Genomic DNA, 24,365 nt, shown 5'->3' with positions numbered 1-24,365 from the left:
TTTTTAATTTATTGTTAATTAATTATTCAATTGTAATGATGTTTTTAGTCATTATGAATGGGTATTTGCAAATGATGTAGAGGTATTTAAAACTTACATTTGTAATTATTTTATTTGCAAATTATTTATAAGTATGTTATATTTAACTTCTACGCTATCCAATGCTTTCCCTACTGTTGCACTCTCTGGAGTTGGAATAGTAATTTTTACCCCTACGCTATCCAACGCTTTCCCTACTGTTGCACTCTCTGGAGTTGGAATGGTAATTTTTACCCCTACGCTATCCAATGCTTTCCCTACTGTTGCACTCTCTGGAGTTGGAATAGTAATTTTTACCCCTACGCTATCCAAAGCTTTCCCTACTGTTGCACTCTCTGGAGTTGGAATAGTAATTTGTACCCCTACGCTATCCAACGCTTTCCCTACTGTTGCACTCTCTGGAGTGGGAATAGTAATTTTTACCCCTACGCTATCCAACGCTTTCCCTACTGTTGCACTCTCTGGAGTTGGAATAGTAATTTTTATCTCTACGCTATCCAACATTTTCCCTACTGTTGCACTCTCTGGAGTGGGAATAGCAATTTTTACCCCTACGCTATTCACTGCTTTCCCTACTGTTGCACTCTCTGGAGTTGGAATAGTAATTTTTACCCCTATGCTATCCAACGTTTTCTCTACTGTTGCACTCTCTGGAGTGGGAATAGTAATTTTTACCCCTACGCTATTCAAAGCTTTCCCTACTGTTGCACTCTCTGGAGTTGGAATAGTAATTTTTACCCCTACGCTATCCAACGTTTTCCCTACTGTTGCACTCACTGGAGTGAGAATAGTAATTTTTACCCAACCGCTATCCAACACTTTCCCTACTGTTGTACTTTCTGGAGTTTGAATAGTAATTTTTACCCCTACGCTATCCAATGTTTTCCCTACTTTTGCACTGTTTGGAGTTGGAATAGTAATTTTTACCCCTACGCTATCTAACGTTTTCTCTACTGTTGCACTCTCTGGAGTTTGAATAGTAATTTTTACCCATACGCAATCCAATGTTTTCTCTACTGTTGCACTCTCTGGAGTTGGAATAGTAATTTTTACCCCTACGCTATCCAATGCTTTCCCTACTGTTGCACTCTCCGGAGTTGGAATAGTAATTTTTACCCCTACGCTATCCAACGCTTTCCCTACTGTTGCACTCTCTGGAGTGGGAATAGTAATTTTTACCCCTACGCTATCCAACGCTTTCCCTACTGTTGCACTCTCTGGAGTTGGAATAGTAATTTTTACCTCTACGCTATCCAACGTTTTCCCTACTGTTGCACTCTCTGGAGTGGGAATAGTAATTTTTACCCCTATGCTATCCAATGCTTTCCCTACTGTTGCACTCTCTGGAGTTGGAATAGTAATTTTTACCCCTACACTATCCAATGTTTTCTCTACTGTTGCACTCTTTGGAGTGGGAATAGTAATTTTTACCCCTACGCTATCCAACGTTTTCCCTACTGTTGCACTCTCTGGAGTTGGAATAGTAATTTTTACCCCTACGCTATCCAATGTTTTCCCTACTGTTGCACTCACTGGAGTGGGAATAGTAATTTTTACCCAACCGCTATCCAACACTTTCCCTGATGTTGTACTTTCTGGAGTTGGATTAGTAATTGTTACCCCTACGCTCTCCAATGTTTTCCCTACTGTTGCACTGTTTGGATTTGGAATAGTAATTTTTACCCCTACGCTATCCAACGTTTTCTCTACTGTTGCACTCTCTTGAGTTGAAATAGTAATTTTTACCCCTACGCTATCCAATGTTTTCCCTACTGTTGCACTGTTTGGAGTGGGAATAGTAATTTCTCCCCCTACGCTATCGCTTTCCCTACTGTTGCACTCTCTGGAGTTGGAATAGTAATTTTTACCCCTATGCTATCCAACGTTTTCCCTACTGTTGCACTCTCTGGAGTGGGAATAGTAATTTTTACCCCTACGCTATCCAATGCTTTCCCTACTGTTGCACTCTCCGGAGTTGGAATAGTAATTTTTACCCCTACGCTATCCAACGCTTTCCCTACTGTTGCACTCTCTGGAGTGGGAATAGTAATTTTTACCCCTACGCTATCCAACGCTTTCCCTACTGTTGCACTCTCTGGAGTTGGAATAGTAATTTTTACCCCTACACTATCCAATGTTTTCTCTACTGTTGCACTCTTTGGAGTGGGAATAGTAATTTTTACCCCTACGCTATCCAACGTTTTCCCTACTGTTGCACTCTCTGGAGTTGGAATAGTAATTTTTACCCCTACACTATCCAATGTTTTCTCTACTGTTGCACTCTTTGGAGTGGGAATAGTAATTTTTACCCCTACGCTATCCAACGTTTTCCCTACTGTTGCACTCTCTGGAGTTGGAATAGTAATTTTTACCCCTACGCTATCCAATGTTTTCCCTACTGTTGCACTCACTGGAGTGGGAATAGTAATTTTTACCCAACCGCTATCCAACACTTTCCCTGATGTTGTACTTTCTGGAGTTGGATTAGTAATTGTTACCCCTACGCTCACCAATGTTTTCCCGACTGTTGCACTGTTTGGATTTGGAATAGTAATTTTTACCCCTACGCTATACAACGTTTTCTCTACTGTTGCACTCTCTTGAGTTGAAATAGTAATTTTTACCCCTACGCTATCCAATGTTTTCCCTACTGTTGCACTGTTTGGAGTGGGAATAGTAATTTCTCCCCCTACGCTATCGCTTTCCCTACTGTTGCACTCTCTGGAGTTGGAATAGTAATTTTTACCCCTATGCTATCCAACGTTTTCCCTACTGTTGCACTCTCTGGAGTGGGAATAGTAATTTTTACCCCTACGCTATCCAACGCTTTCCCTACTGTTGCACTTTCTGGAGTTGGAATAGTAATTTTTACCCATACGCTATCCAATGTTTTCCCTACTGTTGCACTCTCTGTAGTTGGATTTGTACTTTTTACCCCTATGCTATCCAATGTTTTCCCTACTTTTGCACTCTCTGGAGTTGGAATAGTAATTTTTACCTCTTCGCTTATGCAACGGTTTCTCTACTATTGTGCTCTCTGGAGTGGGAATGGTAATTTTAAGTTCTATGCTATCCAAATGTAAATGTATGTAAATGTATAGGCATTTATATAGCGCACTACTTACCCGGAGGGTCCCAAGGCGCTTCGACCGCTGCGAAACCCTTCCTGGCTTCCCTGAGAGATGGTCCCTTAATGGGTATCTCCAGGGTGAGACCAGGCATCCCCGGCGGTCTGGTGGGGCCGTTAGTGAAGATGAGGCAAGCTAATGCCCAGAGTTGCCGAGTGTGATCGCTGATCAGAGTGGGCACCGAGGCGAGAGAATTATCGAGTCCGCTGACCCTGGTCCAGAAACCTGCCGCGCCAGGAATCGAACCCTGGTCCCGGGCCGTCCTCTGCTCTCGGGTCTGCTGCCTCTAACCAGTGAGCCACACTACCAACATTTTTATTATTGTATTTTTTTTACTTATGGATTTTGAATAGTATTTCTATTTATTTAGTTATTTAATTTTTTTAAAATAAATTTGGATAATGTAGTATATAATTAATTTTTAAAATATTAAAGGTATATTTAATTTTTTTAATGTATTAAACATAATTATTTACTTTGTATTTATGTTTATGTTTTATGTTTGTAAATGTATTTGTAATTTATAATATTTTGTATTAATTTATAAATTATTAGAATAATTATTCCAACTTATTGTTAAGTGTGTATATATTATATATTTTCTGTATATGTTTAATTAATGTATTATTATTATTATATATGTATTATTTATTAATTTGAAACATTATTAGATATTTTTAACTATGTTTATTTTATTTATTAGTGTTATTTACTTTATTTTAATATTTTTAACATCTATCGTTTTTTCCCCGATATTTTTGTACTTACCATGTTGTAGATAGGATGTCGATATTCTTGCCTTCGATATTTCTGCATCGATATTCCTGTAGGTCGATATTTTGTCAGTGATTCCAATGAATGAGGCACAACCTCTGCCTTTGAATATGGGATGAACCGTTTTGTCCTGCTTAATGGTAAAGAGATCCATTGTGTGTGTTAACACATGTATGTTTAAAAGGCCATTGAGTTCCTTTCCCTCCTTTGTGTGCTCCAGGTGTGGGCCGTCCTGAAGGGTACACGTTGACCAATCCCCAAGCAATACTCTCAGATTTGGGCACAGGTGACAGTTAAAATCGCCTGCTAAAACCAGCCGAGGAGCCATCTGCCCATGTTCCTGTGACTGATTTATTCTTGTATCCAATTCATGCAAACGTGCAGAGCCCTGGCCATTTGAGTTAACATTATACAAATTTATAAAAAGTAACCTGTAACATTTATTAAAATTATTTAACCCCTGCCCAACTTCTGCGCCCCAAGCTAGATCTAACCATCTTCCCTGCAATGTGAGATCTATGTAAATGACCAACCCTCCCTTGGCCCTACCTGACAATGCCTTATGCGCTGGGCAGAAGAAGGTTTTATATCCTTCAAAGAAAAACATTTTATTTACTGGTACCCAGGTTTCTTGTAAACAGATTATTTGAAACTCCTGTATATAGAGTAGCCATTGCTGGTCCTTAAATTTAGAAGACAGGCCTGCTATATTCCAAGAGGCCATTTTTATGTCTTTCCCAGTTAGCCTATCTCCGCTAACAATTGCCTGGATATTATGAGACCTGTGGGTTGGCTTACTTATGCCACTAACCTCGTGGACATACACCGCCTGAGGTTCATAGGTGTCTTGGTCTTCAACTGTCCCCAGGGTAAGCTCTCCTCCCCTCCATCCTGGGTCAGTATTAAGCACCCAGCTGTTATGTGCAATATCTGCTTCCCCCACCCGATTTAGTCAATCAATGTCATCCAGGTCTCTAAGTGGTACAAAGGTGTTACTTGTCAACACTATATCAGCCTACCAAGAATCGCCCTCCTGTCGGTCCACATTTCCGTGAGGCATATTAGGGTCGACGGAGCCCAGCGGAAGTATTTTAATGCTTGTATCCGCATTGGCTAAATAGGGCCCTCTACTCTGCGAAAGGGTATTACACACAAGTTCGGGGAACCTAAGTGACACAATCACACAGTCCCCTGGGAATACTTTCCTTGATCCACCGACCCAGGATACCCTCCTTGCCATTAAAATGTGTCTATGGTCTCTAATATTAAACCCCACATTTCTACACATCCAATGCGCCACCTTGATGATCAGTTGTGTCGTGGGTTCCTCTCTCTGGTTGGTATAAGCTGGCACACCTGTTAGAACAACTGTATACGGGCAGGGGAAAGGTCTAGAACAGGTAGGCCAGGGGTACTCTGCGCCAGTTGTGAAACCACCTCCTTTGCTTACTGCAGCACATTATCTCCCCTTCCTGGCCTTGCGGTATCCACTGGCTGTGTTGGAGGATTACCTGGGGTCACTGTCCTAGATTCCCTTGACCCCCCATTCACAGTACTTGGGTTTGGTCTCGATGTTTCAAGACACACACGTTGGTTACTATTAGCCCCAACACATTCCACTGATAACGGGTCATTGCCCCCCTTTACCCTCCACTCCGTCACATTGATAGGAAATGGGAATTGCACATTAATGACTTCTGATCCCCGCCCAGCAACACGTGAACATCTACATGCCCGTGTATTGGTTAATGTACTATCAGAGTTCTGAAGAAGCGACAGTCTTTCTTCTATTGCCTCTAGTTTACGTAAAAGGGGTCCCATAAGAATAGTCATCATAGTCTCCAATGTGTCCAAAGCTCCAATACTGTGCGATAATTACCATCTGGAATAGAGTTCCCGGCCGGTCCATAGTTAGGTTCTGAAGCCCGCTTATAGGGAAGCCTATTTGTTTGATGTTTAGATCTGGGCTTAGGCTTCTGTTTTTGTGCGGCTCCCCCCCCCGCGCTTTGCGGGCTGCTCATCAGTACTTGCTATCAGAGATTTCGATAGGCTTATCACACCACCCCTAGTAGCCCTTTTGGATTGGTTGATAGCCTCATCACGGACAGATTTAATTTCAGTATGCACTTTAGACGATCTTGAGATTTCTTCAATCAGTATGGGCAAATGGTCTGAGTTCTCATCTCCTACGGGCTTCTGGACCGGATTGACAATGTGAATCTGTACAGCTCTAGTCACTTCTGAAACCCCTGATGGTAAAACTGCAACCCCGTTAGTGCCCAAGGCCGAGATAACAGAACATAGGTTATCCACTGACTGCGGCGCACCTCTAGGGAATTTGGCCAAAGCTATGCCTCCCATTGAAGGCCGTTTTTGGGACGAAAGGGTGTCAAGCGAGAGTCTTTTTTCTGTGAGCTGGATCTGGTGGGTCAAGAGCGACTCTGCTCTTATCAAAAAAGCGTCCAGGGTCCCCGCAATCTCCCCCCCCTTGCTGGTGGTCCTGTGGCCTTACGTTTTTTCATTGTGTTAGATAACTAATGGGCACTAGTAGTCAATAACTGGTAAATCCCCACACAAACACAGTTCGGTACCTTGTTTAGTTGCAGAAGTCCCACGTGGAACATGCGATGTCAATGAGGTGGCCCAGCCCAGCTTCTTCCTTTCTCTGACAGGCGCAGACGGGCCCGCCCTTGGCCACACGCATCTCAGGTTGCGGGAGGGCCACTCGCAATTTGATGCGCCTTCTGGGACCGCGATGACGCCCTCAGCAAGCGTCTGGCAGTGCCTGCTGGGGCTTGTAGTCCTGCGCTGCCGTTCTCCTCAAGGCGGGACCTGGGAGGCAGAAGTCTTCACCAGCAAGCCGTTCCCCTCACGGATGTCAGGAAGGCGAGCAGGGCAAGGCAGGGTAAGTAACAAAAGCTGTTCCCCTCACGGCGATACCAACATCAGGTGAGCGCGTGTTTCTTTTCAATAAAAATATATATTTTTTAAAGTTACTAAAACGTAGCAACACTCATTGAAGGCCTTTCCCAAAGTTTGACTGGTCGCCTTTCAGTTGCTTATTGCTGTGCTTGCATGTTAAACTGGTACCAATGAGATGAAACCTTTGCCCAGATTATTTTATCTTGTATAAAAATTACAACATAATGAAGTAATACTCAGCAGCGGCTCCTCTGCTAAGGTGGAGGAGCGCCGCTCCACTGTGGAAAAAAGAAAAAAAGGAAAAATGCAATGATAACAACACAAAGTTATTATCATTTTAATTTTCCACTGAGGGAGATTTACGGTGCGGGCTGGGCTGTCGTCACAGCTAAGCATGGGCGAATTTTGCGAATCTCGCGTTCGCGAATTTTGCGGATTTGCGAACTCGCAATCCGGAAAATCCGCGAATTCTCGCGAATTTGCAGATTTTTTTTTGTGTTTGCGCGGGTTTCTGCCAGTTCGCGAGGGTTTTGTACAATGTCTCAAATTGCGAACTTACCTGTCGGCTCGCAAGTTTCGCGAACTTGTTGTTTCTACGTGTCCAGCCTGTTTGGGACACTCTTCTTCATCACTGCCACTCTCTGTCACCACTGCCACTCTCTGACTACTCATGCCACCCTCTGGCCCACCCATGCCACCCTCTGTTTCATCACAGCACCCTCTGGTTGTCCAGTCAGTGTACATTATTGTGGCAAAGCAAAGCACACCTTCCCTGCCTCAAGTGACCTGAATTAATTTGGGGCTGATTAATGTGTCACAGAATATTTTTTTAGCTGGCACCTGCTTCCTTAGTGCTTCCTGATTAGTGATCTTTTGCACTTGCTAAGTGCTTTCATTGTTGCAAAATTAGTTACAACACCTGCCCTGCCCCAACTGACAATAATGAATTAGGGGCTGATTAATGGATTTGAACTTCCAGCCTGGCTCCTGCTTGTCTCCCTTAGCTGTAATTCAGGACCTTTGTGGCATATGTGTAACTATTCTGAGGTTCAGAGCAGGGTCACATAATAGTTGCAACTGGCAACTGAACTCTGGAAGGGCCCCTCAGGAAGCACTACAGGAAATGGCTACTAATGATGAGCCTGAACTTTTGAACCTGGTAAGTAGTTTCAGTTTTGCTCGTATTTCTGCAATTTTGCACTTATTCGCGGGGCGCGAAGTTGTACTGGGAAGCCGCGAACTCACGCGAACAGTGCGAGCAAAATCCGCTGCTCGCGGATTTGCGGATTTTGCGGGAGATTCGCGAATCTCGCGGATTGCGAATTTACCGAAAATCCGCAAAATCCGCGAGCGAAACGGATTTTCCGCCCATGCTTAGTCACAGCCAGCAGGGGAGTAGTGGTTGGGGCACTGAAGTACGCATGATGGTTTGCCCGGCTGTCTTGGGCCGGCCAAACAGTCATGCACACTTTGCATGTTCTCCACCAGCTGTATTGTACAGTCTGGATAGAGAACGTGTACAGGCTCATAGTCCTCGTCTGAGCACTGAAACACGTCGCTCAGACCAATCACCACACTGCTGTTATGGTAACCGCAGCGTTGTTATTGGCTGAGGGGAGCCTGTGTGTGCTTCCTGCTTCTGGCAGGAACAAAAGAGTATGAAGACGAGGCGGCAGCCGGCAGACAGGTAAGTCAATTTATTGATTTTCTACCCTTCCTCCCATTGTATTGATTTTTTACCTCATCCCCCCCCCCCCCTCTCACTCCTCTGAAACTTTTCGCTAGCAGTCGTTACTGGTAATGCTATCACAAACGTTGCCTTATTACCTCACATAATTTACCTTTACTTGCTGTATAATTTAACCAAGTCTGCCACATAACACATAACTTGTCTACCCAAGCCACTTAATTCCTGTGGTCATGCAAATGTGAGTGTTGAATTAAACATTCTTTCAACTGCTAAGGAACATGTCATTGCCTTCATTTATGAACTTGACAAAGCAAGGACTTCTCATCCTTAACTAAAGAAAATGGTTCAGAGCGTACTGAGAGAGAGTGACTGTCCTTCCAAAGATAGGCATCGATTAAGGTAACATGACCTCCAACAGACCCACGTTCTCCCATTTTTCCTTTCCATTTTGTAGGAGATGAGTGACACATTAGAGCAGGCCTGTAATGGCCAGGTCTTGTCTTACATACATAAATAACTGAATTTGTCCTTTACAAATTAAGATCATACAGCCCATAAAATTAACAGTTAACATTTGTATTGCCTGCCCACAGGTCGATGTCAAAGACACCGTGGAGGCCCTGGTAGAAGTTCTGCTCCAAAAAGCTGACAGCGAGTTAGAAAAAGTTCGTGCCATCTGGAAATGGATCTGCCATCACATAGGTAGGGACCGGGGCCTCAGCTCCTGCATCACTGAAACATTCTCTATTGGTTAAATCTTTGCTGCAGCTGATAGGCCTTCAAATGTACCCTACCCATCCAGGCTCCAGTCCCTCGCCTTGTTACACCAAGACTGAAACCTTTAACCTTTTTTCAATATTCATTCTTTCCAGAGAAGAATTGGAGACTTGTTTACAAGCGCTCGCACCGCCGTTGCATCACTTTTTTATCAAATACAAAGTGACTCACCGGTGGCGCCAGGGGCTTGTAAATAGTCCCCTTGATTGGAATGAAACAATTGGATCAGAGAGAGCCCTCTCAAAACTGTGCAGCGGTGAGGCGTTTCTTTCTATAAAAGTGAAACCAGTTATTTAATAAAAAGCAACCTACTACATGTGGTGTTTCTGGGCCCTTTTCAAAACGAATATTGTGCATATGAGTACATATAGTCTTCTTTTCACGTAGTTATACAAAGCTGTTTTCCATTTGCGTTCCTCTATTAGCTTTCCATGAGTTCGCCTTGCAAACCAAGTCCATTTCTAGGTGGATTATCCACCATGGAATGTTTGTCTTTTTTTCAGACAAAGTAAGGTGAAACAATGTATTTGCAATTTATAGGTTTTTACATTTTCTCTATAGGAAAGTAAACCTCTTCCAATGCACTGCCATGAAAATTCTGGTGATACTGACCCTTCCACTTACCATATTGCTATCACATATAAGCTAACTTTTTTTGCACACGTTTACAAGAGTTGCTAATGGAAAACTCAGTGAAGAACTTTTGTGATTCCATAGGATTTAGCATCGCCAATATATTATTTGCAAATCATTTTGTCTGATTCCCCTTCCTTATTTCCGCAACTTAACTCAAAATGTAAATTCATCTACATTGGGTGAATATTCCTCTTCAGTTAGTGAATGTCCACGAGAGTAGTATACTTGTTTTATTCTGACGGGAAACAGGTAGTATCTTTGCCTCCTCTGACCTTAGTTCACTGTTCTCTGTCCAGTGGTGACCCCAGGGTATATCTCTAATTCCAGTTCTTTTTATTACATATGTTATGTCACTGACTCATTTCAGTAGCTCCAATGAATTCACATTCCACACATATATTGTCAGTAGCAAAACGGGTTTAAGCCTGCAAGGGGCTTCCAACAACATGGCTAAGAGTATGGCAAACACTGCATGGCAGATGGCCAGAAGTGATCTCAGCTCATTATAAATGAAACCGAAGTGTTAGTGTAAGCGAAGGAGACAATTTATCAAATTTAGAGCTGTCTACATTTTAATAACTGACTAACGGTGCCTATACATCATTTAGGAAATTATGTGGTTGACCAAAGAATTAATTATTATTTTTTAATCGCTTTCATGGCTGTGTCAGTCGTTTTAGCTGTAATTAATTTTCAGTCATGAATTAATTGGTTTTTTTTCGTAGGCAACCGTGATAGTTGAATTTGCACTGTGTTGGATTTACTGATTACCGACATCAAATACATACATTTTGTATACTGGGGAATTGTTAAATTTGAAGTGTTATTGTCTAGGGTTTGTAATAGTTATTTTTAATATTTATTTCCCAGTAGATTTTATGGTCAGAAAAATATTTTTATGTATATATTTTTACGATCTATGTTTTTTAACAAGATCGAATAAAGTTGTTTGATGATGATTAATATAACCGAATTGTTAGTTTTAGGTGGGCCACATTTTCTGTGGAATTCCTTTTTCTGGCCCCCTAACATAGATGGCTTCTCTTGACCTACCAATAACTTTCACAACAAGGGATCCCCGATTGGTCAGAAATTCACCATAGTCCTGCGTACACTGAAGGGATGTTATTTGCTTTGATTCTGTCTATCTAATCTAATCAGGAAGGTACCTACCCTTATAATCATACCATAAGAAATACTAGTAATAACTTCCATAACACACAATTGGTAACCCACCCCTCACCTTCTCCTCCCCGCCCTCCTAGGATCTTAGCCACGACCTTCATGTGTTTTATTTAGGTTTTGTTTGGGAGTTGTGCAACCAATATTAGAATGAGCAATGACTCTTTCAATCTGCAACATATTTATTGCCAAGTGTAAACTCCACCATAGAAGCTCGCTGTTGCTCTCCTTCAGTTGAGAACTGCAGTATTTGTCAGAAAGAATGTATATGATTATTATTTTTTCCATGGCGCTGTACCCTGCGCCCTGCTGCGGCGTGCGGGTTCTGGAGTGACACTACATCCCAAAGATACCTTCTCCTGTAAAGGTGGGCCCCTTGTAGAGGAGACATGACCCTCTACCAGGGTCGGATTGGGATCACAATTCGGCCCGGGCACTGACGAAAAAAGTGGCCCACATTCAAGAGGCGTGGCCCATATTTAAGGGGCGTGGCCCACATTCAAGGGGCGTGCCCTTTCATGAAACACCATTTGCACAGACAAGGAATGAAAGTGGGAGGATACTGTTCTTGCACACGACACAGGGCCAAGGTGACAATGGCCTACATGCTGAGCAACTAAAAAAAATAGCAAGGCCCCTTTTTGTCACAAAATTATTCCAGCCCTCCAGCACAGGAGCACCTGAAAAGCAGCAAAGCCCCTGCTGTTACTAACCTACTCAGCCCTCCCCAGACCTTCAGCTCAGGAGCACATGAACAGAGGTAAGGCCCCTGCAATTAGTAAATTAATCAACCCTCCAGGTCTTGGGAAAATGTCCTGGCTGTGGAGCACAAAACACAGCTTTCTGGGTCATCCAAGGTAGCCAGGTAGCCAGGGGGGAGGCTGAGGTGAAGCTGGTGCATGGGAAGTGCCTTCCCAGTGTGTTCTGGCAGTTTGAGTATTTACCATGTACTGTAGTATTACCCTTGTACCTATGTATGGTACCCATTTGTAACTTGCACAAGTCACTTTTCTCGTGTAACACACTGTTTGCTACCTCTCACTTTTGTTTGCTTTAGATACTTGCGCAAGTGCCACCATTGCCTACGTAACGTTTGTTCTTGTGCTGGAGTGTCTGCCATTAATTGCAGTATTATACCTCTACTTGTATTTTGTACGCTTTTGTAACCTGCACACATATCTCTTTTTCCTCCTGTAATGTATCGTTTGCTCCTCTTGTATTTTGGTTGCTCACTATTGTCACTTTTGATTCATGTAACTTAACGTTTGCTTTTGTAATTTGTCCACTTATAATTTTCTCCTCATGTATTATTGCTGTTCCTAGTGTGAAGCGCTCTGACACCTTCGGGTAAAGTCCGCACTATATAAAATCGCATAAATAAATAAATAAAACAAAAAAATTCCAAACATCACCAGGCCCCCACAGCAAGACCCATTCTTCCTCGCCCACTATGCCCTGAATGTGAAGGGCAGTGGGCACGGTGTTAAGACTAACACCGTTTCTGGGCTGCATGGGCGCCAGGGGGCCGAGGTGCAAATGGCTCAAAGGCCTGAGAAACACCTGGCCCCCAGGGAGGCCGATTATTGCAAACAGTCACCCCTGCCCAGCCTCAGCTTGATTGCTTGGCAGGGTAGGGGTGAAGGAGAGGCCACACTGAAAATTGCTGTCTGGCCGCACAGCGAGGCTGCTTTCATTTTCTCCGTCTCCGTGCACTCTGTGGGCCGTTTTTTTTCCTCCCCTTTCCTAGTCCACTCTCTGTGGACTGGGACAGGGGAGAAAAAAAACGGCCCACAGAGGGCACTGAGGCATCGGCCCTTCGGCCCATTCCCGAATGCCCGCCTTGCCAATCCGCCCCTGCCCTCTACAAAAGCAACTGCAAGTCCCTGAGCGTGGCTTCCAAAGTGAGACAGTCAGCACACCAGTGTTTACTGCTGGAGTGCGCCGACAAGTCATGGGCCTCGCGCCGGCCGGTATGAGCGCGTACATAAAAAAAAATGGGCGGAGCTGCAGAGACAGTCCGCAGTTCATTAATATAGAGTGCCCGTGTGTTCTGTGCTGCACGCAGCGAGGCACCAACACGCATCACACAACAGGGGAGCGCCCCTGCGCAATCACTACATTGGTGACGAGGAGTGGATCAACACACCCATAATTTGGCTCCAATAAGGCCACATGCAGACTTCACGAGAAGGCCCCGCCGGGCAGCACTGCAAGTGGCCCTGCCTCACTTCATCTCCTGCACAAGCAGCTGCCAGGAAGCAGGAGAACTCGGCAATTTGTCCCCGCCACAGCATCAGCTGGTCAGGCGATCAGCGACAAGCTACAGGGCTGAGTCCCACATGCCCCAGGGGAAGCCACAAGGACACAAAACTTGACCTTAGCCGGCCTGGCAAGTGCCACACGACAAAACACACGTGAGTCCCACATCATCCGGCGCCCACGCACCATCAACTGCACATCTAGGCCCACTACGTGTGGACAGGGTCCTTGCTAGACCGCACGTCAGCGCCCGCGTCTAGCGTTATGGGGGATCAGGATAACGATGCCCAGGTCCCTGCACCAGCAATGCTGCACCTTCCCCCCTCGGGTGTCCTGCCTCCATTCAGTGAGTCGGCAAACTCCACCACAGCTGGGCCAAAGGTGGCAGACCTGGATTGGTCGCCTGGAGAACTACTTCATCGCCATGAGGGAAAAGGATGGGGCAGTAAAACGCTCGCTGCTGCTCCATTATGCTGGTAAGCATCTACCAAACCCGGGGCCCCCGAAGACTACCCTGCTGCTATCACAGCCCAGAACGCCCACTTCAACCCCACAGATGAACCCAGACTTCGAACATTTCAAGCTGAGGCAAGCCAAGCAAAGAGAGGGTGTGTCGGTAGATGCTTTTTAGGCGCAGCTCAGAGAACCAGCCAATACCCACCTCGTGGGAGATCGAGCTGCAGAAGAAATCAGAGCCCTACTGATTCTGGGAATACGCAGCAAAGTCATGCGAGGCCTTATATTCAGGCAGCCGAAGATCCAGATGAATGACGTCCTCATACTAGCACGGTCTCACAGCCTTTCAGCTGCGTGGGTGGAAGAAATGGACATGGCGTTAGTCCGTGGGGCGGAGAAGAGCGTCGCTGTCAAAGCAGAGAGGACGGACACAGTCAGAATAAGAGACAAGGCCTACAGACCACAAGATCGCCAGCCACAGATCCCAAAGACCCACTGTGGATACAGCGAGTATGAGGAACACCCCTTACAGTCATGCCCGGCACAAGGGAAAACGTGCACTAACTGTGGCATCGCAAATCACTACGCCTCAGTGTGCAGAAGAAAGGATGGTCCACCACCTATCGCAAGTCTTGCTATCATCACAGTCCGGAGGGAAGAAGAGAGAACAGACAATCTACCAAGGAAACGATTCCCCATTGGAAGACGAAGGGGAGATTTATCTAGTTTCATTCACCCAAGCCCTGAAGAGTAGGAGGCAACTCCAACCTTGCTGCACAATACAGATTGCAGGGTCAGACGTCAATGCGGTAATTGACACCGGAGCCTCGGTAACAGTAATGGGGATCCAGCAATATAACAAGCTAAGGCCCAAACCGGAACTCAGACTGTCAAAGGCTCCGATCTTTGTGTATGGTAGCGACTCACCACTGTCTCTCCGGGGCAAAATGACCATGCCAGTGCGTTCAGAAGGTATAGAGATCACCATTGATATCCATGTCATTAACCAGGAGGCAGACACGTGGCTCGACAGCCATACGGCCGAGGACCTATGCCTGGTGACGTTCGCCAGGAGAGTACAAGTGGACCAGACGGAGAATATGCTGAGCCAGTTTGAAGACTGTTTAAGGGGCTAGGCAAAATAAAGAGAGCCCTCATTTGACTACACATAGACCTGACCATTCCGCCAACAGCCCTAAGACACCGGAGGATCCCTTTTCATCTCCGACCACTGGTGGAGGAGGAACTGCAGAAGCTTGAAGATTAAGGGGTCATAGAGAAAGTGTCTGGGCCCATGCCGTGGGTGTCACCCATGGTAATTATGGAACAGCCCCGCCAACCCGGGGAAGATCAGACTCTGTATCAACATGCGCCTTCCGAATAAGGCCATTAGGCGTGAACGCCACATAACGCCGACTATGGATGACATTGTGGCCGACCTGAACGTGTCCAGATGGTTCTCAAAACTGGATCTGAATGCGGGCTATCAACAACTAGGACTGGCCAAAGACAGTCGATACATAACTACTTTCAGCACACACCTACGCCTCCAGAGGTATAAACGGCTGAATTTCGGTATATCCTCTGCCGTGGAAATATTCCAAGGAGATCCTAGTCGGGGTACCTGGATTCTTTAACGTGAGTGATGATATCCTCATCCACTCGAAGACAGCTTGTAATGCACTGAGAAATACTTGCACTGAAATATACTTTTAAAGCCTGTATATATTTTAAAATTGCACTTTTAAAACTCGGATCCTACCTGCTCCCCTCACTTCCGGTCTAAGCCCCGTTCCGCCACGGCCTGTGCCGGTTGAGTGGAGGGCGTGAACAGACCTGTGCCCGGCCCCCCGAGGGTGACGCACTTCCGGCAGAGGCGGGACCTGCGCCCTCATAGCCGGCATGCCAGCACTCCCACGCAGCGGACGCGCGCAGCGGGCGTGCCGCTGGCGCGCCAAAGGCAAGCCCGTCTGCACCCGTCTGCGCCCGTCCGCGCAGTCCGATGCCAGACGTCAGAACCCCTGGTTGTCGGATGGCACAGTTACCCCCTTACTCCGGGGAGGACCTGTTTGCCCATCGCACCTGGGCTCCCTGCGCTGCCCATCTCTGGCACCCAGATACCACATAAAACCCCAGGCACCACCAGAGTCTTCCAAGCCCACAAATCTTAACGTATATAGCCTGAACTGCAGGTCCCTGGTAAAACACCACGAAGAAATGTGGACCTACTCTTCCTAACTGAGACCTAGCTAACCAGCGACTCGACTGCCGTCCCGGCCCTGGCCCTCCCGACAGGCTACACAATGCTTATTCAGAATAGACCCAGTGGTAGGGGGGGCGGGCTAGCTGTGATATCCAAATCTGCCTACCCCTGCACTCTCTCCCCCGTGATAATACTTGACTGCGAATGCGCTCTATTCAAGATCAGGATATCAGACAATTTCACTTGCACTGGGCTCCTTATCTACCGCTCCCCAGGGCCGGCGAGCACCTTTCAGGAAGCCCTGACCCTGACCATCTCTACCCTTGCCCTGCAGACAGCCAACTTCAGTATACTGGGAGATCTAAACTTACATCTAGAGCGCCTTGACTCCCATGACATCACTAACTTCCTGGGAGACTTGGGAGCCTGCCAGCTAACTCAGTTAGTCAAAGGTCCATCACACCTGGCAGGCCACTTGCTCGACCCTGTGTCCTCCAACATTGAAGGAATCAAAGTCCACGCCCCCCTTCCTCTCATCTGGACGGACCACTTCCTCATCCACATATGCATTAGCACATTAGCCACCTATCGGCAGAATCTCTCCCCTCCCCTCTGGAGGTGCCCTTGGCATAAACTGGACGCTCCCGGCTTCGAGTCCAGCCTTAAATCTTCACACCCAGATTGGCCCAGTAATCTGGAGGAAGCAGACAAAGCCTGTAGGGTTTGGATCAACAACACGCTAGACCACTATATCCCCAATAAAATGTCCCGCCCCAAACGCGAGCAGTCGCATCCATGGTACACCGAGATATTAGCAGCAGAAAAAAAGCACTGCAAGAATTTCGAGCAGTGCCTGGAGGCGTTCCTACGACCCTATAGCAAAGAACATCTATAGGTCAGCCACTAAAGCATATCACAAACGCATACAAAAAACAAAAGCTGCATTTTATACTAATATGATTAATTCCAGCCCCAACCCTTCTAAAACCATCTTTTCCCTGATAAAAGACATGACTAAAGCACCAGAGGGAACCAACAACACAATAGCCTCCAACTCGCAATGCGAAGATCTGGCCCGTTTCTTCATCAATAAAGTTGAGGGGATCTATAACTTGTTGGATATAAGAAGGTCTACCTCGATTTCTGGCCGACCCACCTGTCCACTTGACCCCCCTTACTCCCTACAAACCCTCCCATCCCTGGCCCACAAAGATCTCGAACTCTTGGCCACAAAGGTGAAGTCTGGGTCACCCGATGACACCTTTAGGCTATTCCGGGACTCCATTCTGTGTGAGGGATGGGAATTGATCAACAGGTCACTCCAGTCATCTATAATCCCCAGGTCATGGACACATGCCAAAGTTATCACTCTGCTGAAGAAGCCCACTCTGGATCCTTCCCTCCCAGAAAACTCCAGACCCATTTCCCTTCTGCCGTTCCTGGCCAAGGTGATGGAAGCACATGTGAATTCCATCCTGACCAGATACCTGGAAGCTAATGGGATCCTGGATAAGTCACAAAACGGCTTCTGGGCTAAGCATAGCACGGAGTCCGCTCTACTGGCAGTCACGGAACAACTGAGGGCCTCACAAGACCTAGGGAACACCTCAGCACTGATCCTGCTTGACCTCAGCGCGCCGTTCGACACGGTCTCCCACGAGATTCTGCTCAAACGTCTCAGGGAGACCAGGGTCAGCGGTGGGGCTCTGGCTTGGTTCGCGTCATTTCTATCCGACCGCTACTTCCAGATTCATGCTCCACCTTATTTATCTAGCAGGCTCCCTCTCAATTGCGGTGTTCCTCGGGGCTCTGCCCTAAGCCCCACGCTGTTTAACATGTATGTCCGCCCCTTGGCCCTTCTGGCCAAAGAACAAAAGATCAAAATGATCTTCTGTGCGGACGACACGAGGCTTATTCTCACCTTCTCTAATAACACCGTGCTGGACCAGGTCAAATTCCAGGAAGACGTCCTGGCCATCTCGAACTGGATGACAGAGAACTATCTCCAACTTAACTCCTCTAAAACGGAGGTGCTCCTGATTGGCCGTGACTCACTGAAGTGGGACTATAACTGGTGGCCTCTGACAATGAGTCCCCCTCCGATACCTAAGGAGGTAGTTAAGAATTTGGGGGTCTTAATGGACAACTCACTATCTTCTGAGTCACATGCAAAAAGGGTTGCTGGTACCTGTTTCGGCCGCCTAGGCAGCCTCAAACCCATCTTGGGCTTTTTCGAGCCACCCACTTGCCAAGTAATTGTTCGGTCCCTGGTCCTATCCCACCTGGACTATTGTAACGGACTATTTCTTGGAACCAACAAGACGGTCACTAAAAGACTTCAAAGGGCTCAAAACGCAGCTGCCCGCACCCTCTTTGCCCTACCTAAACACTGTTGCACCTCACATCTCCTGCGCCGGCTGCATTGGCTGCCCGTGAAACAAAGAATTCAATTTAAGACCCTCTGCCTAACCCACAACATTTTACATGGCCAGGGCCCCCAAATACTGCAGGGACTCTGCACCTTCTACGTTCCCACACGTGCCTTACGCTCTGCAGACCTCCACCTTGCCCGAACCAGCAGAGCAGGCGGCCGGTCTTTTAAGTACATGGCCCCAGCTCTATGGAATTCCATCCCCCTCAAGGCACGCCCCACACAAGATCACTGGCTCTTTCGGAAACAAATTAAAACCTGGCTGTTCGCCTCCATTTAGGGAGGCTGACACACCGGGTGCCTTAAAATGATCTCACTCCACCGTTTACCCGGCTACACTCCACCGGCGGGTCTGTCTGCAAGCGCTGGGACGCCCTGTTGCTGGGGCAGCCATGCGCTATATAAGCAAATTAACATAACATAACAGCGGAAGAACATTACTGGCACGTGAGAGCGACACTGAAGAGACTCATGGACCACGGGGTCACCTTACACGAAGAGAAATGCCTGCTGTTCCAGCAGAAGATAGAGTTCTTTGGCTACACGTTCACCCAAGAAGGCATACAAGTCGATCCACCGACATCCCAAGTCATCAAGACCGCAGTTGCCCCACTCACTGTGGTGGAAGTGCGCAGTTTCCTGGGAATGGCCACGTACTGTGGCCGCTTCATTCCGGACCTAGCCAACCGTGCAGAACCCCTCCGAAATCTCACTGGGCAGATGCCATGTGGCAGTGGGGTCCAGCTGAGGAGACGGCGATTCAGGCATTCCAGAAGGTCCTCCTTGACCACACCACGCTGATGTACTTTGACCCTGCGAAGAAGACTTAAATACTTATAGACTCAAGCCCTGTCGGCCTAGGGGCTGTCCTCACACAGGAACAGGAGCCCGGGCGATGACCTGCCCTTGCGTATGCCAGCAAAGTGCCATCCCCGAAAGAGAAACGATACTCTCAAATTAAAAGAAAAGCCCTGGCAATCTGGTGGGGCTGCAGACACTTCCACCTGTACATATGCGGTCACCCGTTCACTGTTGTCACAGATCACCTCTAGTGCCGCTATTCAGAGGATCAGTGTGAGAAGTTAGCCTGGCATTTGATGTCCACTAGTTCTAGTGGGCACCTTGCACCAGTCTAATCAACCATTATTGATGGTGGTTGTAAAGTCAACCTTATAGAAAGCTATCCTAGTGGCAGCATGGACCAGCAGTCATCCGGCTAAGACTTCAGAGAGCGCATTAAGCAAGTTGTTTTACCAATTATAATCCCTTGAGTAACAAATGAAAGCACACCACACAAGGTATATATCAAATAAATATGTATTTATTTATTCTAAACACAACCCCTCTGCACTCTTTATGAGGTCAGAGGTAAAAGTGCAATACAAGAAACTCAATTAGCATACGATAAGTTGCACAGTATACGTTATGCCTTAGAGGCCTCACAAACCATATACTAAAATAGTGGTAAAAGAACCACGTCTGAAATTGTAAGCAGGCCTAGGGCCTGTGGAATCGCTTGGGCTTCTAGGAACAACCAAGTGTTGGGAAGTAGGAGGCTGACGGGAGACACATGCAGTGTCTAAACACAGCCGCTGATTACCATTGACTTTCAATGCGAAACGAACAAGTTACAAATTTACAATTTAAGGACACTTCTAAATGAACTATGATGGAACCCTTTTAGATTTAGACACTAGGAGGGCCAATACCCTCGAGACTACTAGAGTACTTGTATTACCTGACCCACGGAAGCCGGGTGCATAGGTGTCTTTTGGTGTCGGTTTCGTCGTCAATTTCAATGGAGATCTGCAAAGAAGTGCTGCAGGCGACCAGAGGAAAAGTGTCCGGGTGGATCCAAGGGTGGATCGAAGACCTGAAGAACCTGAAAGCAGAAGGGACAGAGTCTGGGTCCCTTGCCAGTGACAAGGATGGCTATGGAAAGCTGCCAGCCCATGTGGGGTGATTTCAGGTGAAAAGGTGAAGCTTGTCTCTTCAGCCACGAGGTCCAGGAGGTGTCGACGATGACAGGAGCTGAATTCGATCTGATCCAGAAAGGATCTAGTGGACTGAGGTGTCGGTATCCAGATTGCACCCAACAAGCCTTGACAAACGTAATCCATGCAAGATGTCAAGATTGGCTTTGGTGCAGACCAGCAAGGTCTGTAGTACTTCTCCTTTGTAGGAAAGCTGGAGCTAGCCTGGAGCAACCAGGAAAGCGAGTTAAATTCAAAAGTAAGTCTTCAGGGGGCTTACTAGCCAACATACTAGGAACCAGGAAGATGCATCAAGCTGAAAGGCAAAAGCGGGGTCCACGGGACACTCGCGGAATGTGGACCTCTGAGCTTCGGTGCAAATGGTGCTCAGGCTGGGGCTTCAAGCACACCAATGCACAACTTCGAGATACCTAAGGAGTCGATGCAGCATGCAAAATGCAGGATGTCCAGGAGTTCCGGTCCCACTTCTCTCGTGTCCGCCACTGGTCTCAGTTTTGCTGTGAGCGAAGGTCGAGGTCAGAGATGTCTGGAAGTCTGTGTCCTGTGTCGCAGATTCTTCGGGATCCGGCGGGAGCCTCGAGAATGCAGACTGGCAAAGTTGTTGGTGCCTGTTTGAACAGGGTGGTCACTCCTTGAGCACAAGGGAGATGTCTTCCGTCTTCCAGTCGAAATGGAATGTCAATGGTCCAGGATATATGTTTCAAAGTTTCGTTCAGGGTGATCTAAAGTCCTAGGGACTGAGATCCTATACTTATACTAAGTTTAGGGGTTGGACTATTTTAAACATCCCTCCTATGGGTGGACCTGGGAAGGGGGTGGTTACACCCCTTTCCCTTTGCCCAGTTTCACGTCAGGGCTGGGGAGGAGTGTCCCAGCAACCGGTTTAAACTGGGAAATGCATGGAGCACCTTGTGTGCCCCTGGCAGTGTCTGGAAAGCATTCACTGAATGCAGCCCTCCCTGTCCCAATACACAAAAGCCTGTCTAGGGAGGTGACAGCACCTCCCTTGGCAGGAAACCTATTGTCCAGGCTTCCCTTGCCGGAGTTTCGTCCAGCAGTAGGGGGGCAGACTCGTGTCTGTGGCAGCAGCATCCATTTTGTGATGCTGAGGCTCTGTTTAACTTTAACCGGGTTTACCAGTAACTACATGTCTTCTCCCTCTAGAAGGGTAGAATGCTTCCCCCGCCACCAGAGCTTGTTGGGGTAGTATTCCAAAGTGTTTGACACCTTACACGACATGTTTTGATAAAGCCAAACCAAAGCTAGCATTAACCACGAGGATTATAATGTCATTAAGAGTATATAGTATGGCTATATCATAGAACAGCTATAAGGAGATGGTTCCGAAAGCTACAGAGGGGCTCAGCTCGTGCTAGGGCACCCACTCACATAAAACCAAGCACTCTGCCTCCAGGATTGTTAAGGCCTGCCATAGGAGTGACGTATAGGTTACTATGTGTCTATATATAAGGTAGATATAGACATACTATATCTGAATAAGGGGTGTTTACACCACCTTACCCAGGCTGTAAGAACAGACCTGTGGTGTTAGTTTGGAATGCAACCCAGGGGTGGCCCAATACATGCTGCAGCCCCTGGTAGGCCTAGGGTGCACCTATGCCCTGGGTACCTAGGGTACACTATACAGGGGCTCACAAGGGTGACCCAGTAACCAATCTGGTATGTACCTAAAGTACATGGTATCAATTTAGAGAGATAACAGCTAGGCTGTGGGCCTGATTAGCAGGGCCACAGCCAGACTAAAGACGAAAAACCAGAGAATCACAGCAAAAAGTGGGGGTAACCATAGGAAGCAGACCCTACTCTCCTACAATCAGCGCCTCACCCGCCACCACGCATTAAAAGATGGGCTATCGGGCTCCAACATTATGACATGGACGTCATCTACAGGCCCGGCGCCAAGAACCCGGTCGACTTCCTAGCAAGACACCCAGACACAACTGGAGGTGGAAGTGAAGAACCTAGCAGTGAGGACACTGAGGCACACCTAGACATGATCGTGGCACTGATGTGCCCTTGAGCGCTGATACATGAAGAAGTAGCCATCGCAGCCCGGCAAGACCCAGTCATAAAGAAGGTCAGGGACACTATCCATGGAGGGCTGTGGAGTCAATTCCTACAGTCTGCAAACAAATGGTCAAGCCCAGAGAAGGAAAGCCTGATGCACATGCGGAGAGTCAGGAACAAACTGAGCCTCACCAAAGGAGGCATTCTCCTGGGAGGACACTGCATCATCATCCTGGCATTTCTGCAGCTACGGGCAACACACTCATCCACAGAGGGCATCAAGGAGTGGAAAAGAGGAATTCCTACATGAGGGAAAAGGTCTGGTTCCCAGGGATGGATGCCAGGGTAGAAGAGACCGTCCAGAAGTGCCCATCCTGCCAAAAAATGAGCGAGCCGGAGAGACCAGCGCCTATCCACACAGAAGAACACGGCCAAAGCCCATGGGAAAAGGGGAGCGTGGACTTTGGGAGGTTCCCTGACGGGCGGGTCACACTAGCTCTCATCGATAGCTACTCAAAGTGCCTGGTGGTCGAAGTCGTGAACTCAACGGCCTTCCTACATGTTGGCCCTGCCCTAGCTACGCAGCGACAATGGGCCCTTATTCCAAGAGCATGAGTTCCGTGAGTTCATGCACCACCATGGCATCTGGCACCGGCGTATCACCCCACAATGGCCCCAAGCATTGCTGTGGCAGAGCAAAGCAACCGAAAGCAAGAACTGCAGAGGTTCCTGCAAGAGTATCAGAGCACGTCACACTGATCAACATGCCAAGCGCCCTGGGCTCTGATGCTCAACGGCAGCCGCAGGGATGGTATCCCCACTGCTCCTGTTTGGTTCCCCCCTCTATTTGATGAAGAAGGTGCCCTCAGGAGTAGAAAGAAACACAATAACTCTTCCAGCCAGGCTCGGAGTGCAGCATCCCGTAAGATACAGCAAGGAGACATCGTCATCATGAAGGACCAGAGACCCAGAAGAAAATTCCTGACTCGGTACGAGCAAGGGCATTGGACATTGGTCGACAGAAAAGGGACCATTGTGATGGTCGAGAAAGAGGTAGAAACAGTGACCCGCAAACTCTTGTGGTTCAAACAAGTGGACAGGCCCACTTCTCCGACTGCCATTGCAGACCACACAGAGGAGGCCGAGGTCAGCCAGGAAGAGCCTCAGAAAGATGATAACCCCTCTCCAGGAGCGATCCCTTCACCGGCAAGTCCGGAGGCCACCCGTGAAACCCCAAATCTGCCTCCAGTACCCAGCACCCCAGTCCCTTCCTAAACCACCAGCCGAGGCACTTCTAGGTATGCCCTGGGAGAGAATCCTCCGCCAAGCTCTCACCTAAGGGACTTTGCCTGTCAAGTAAGTGAACTACGAGACTCTCGAGATCCAATCAAGGACTGAGTTAAGAGGAGATGTGACAGTCAGCGCACCAGTGTTTACCGCTGGCGCGCACGACAAGTCACGTCCCCTGCGCGCATGCCGACCGGCATGAGCGCGTACATAAATAAAGATAGGCTGAGCTGCAGAGGCAGTCCATGGTTAAATAATATACTGAGTGCCCGTGTGTTCTGTGCTGCGCACAGCAAGGCTCCACCGTTCATTGCACAGCGGGAGGGCGCCCCTGCGCAATCACTACACACAGCACTGTTCCCTGCCCACTGCTGTGCCTTGCTGCCAGTTCTGGGGTGGGGCTCGGCCCACAAATACCTTCTGCTGTGAAGGCAGGCCCCTGGTTGAGGAGGAGTGATGCGCTGCAAAAGTGCACTGCAAGTCTCCCAACATGGGTTCCACTGCGCTGTTCCCTGCCTGCTGCTGTGTCTTGCTGCAGATTCTGGAGTGCGACTATGTC

The 24,365-nt window shown here is 47.5% G+C and overlaps 1 protein-coding gene across 1 annotated transcript in view; it reads left to right on the top strand.

Annotated features, from left to right (window-relative positions):
- The window catches only part of LOC147683537 (kyphoscoliosis peptidase-like), a 341,732-nt gene that overhangs the window by 64,036 nt on the left and 253,331 nt on the right, over nucleotides 1-24,365 (top strand). Inside the window, exon 3 of the mRNA XM_086942545.1 lies at nucleotides 9,147-9,255. Within this exon, the coding sequence (XP_086798671.1) occupies nucleotides 9,147-9,255 (109 nt within the window). The remainder of the gene's footprint in view (nucleotides 1-9,146; nucleotides 9,256-24,365) is intronic.

This window comes from Lissotriton vulgaris, chromosome 11, assembly GCF_964263255.1.
Source record: "Lissotriton vulgaris chromosome 11, aLisVul1.2, whole genome shotgun sequence".
NCBI lineage: Eukaryota > Metazoa > Chordata > Amphibia > Caudata > Salamandridae > Lissotriton > Lissotriton vulgaris.
The sequence above is the reverse complement of the archived record's forward strand: the minus strand, read 5'-3'. Positions and strand labels throughout refer to the sequence as shown.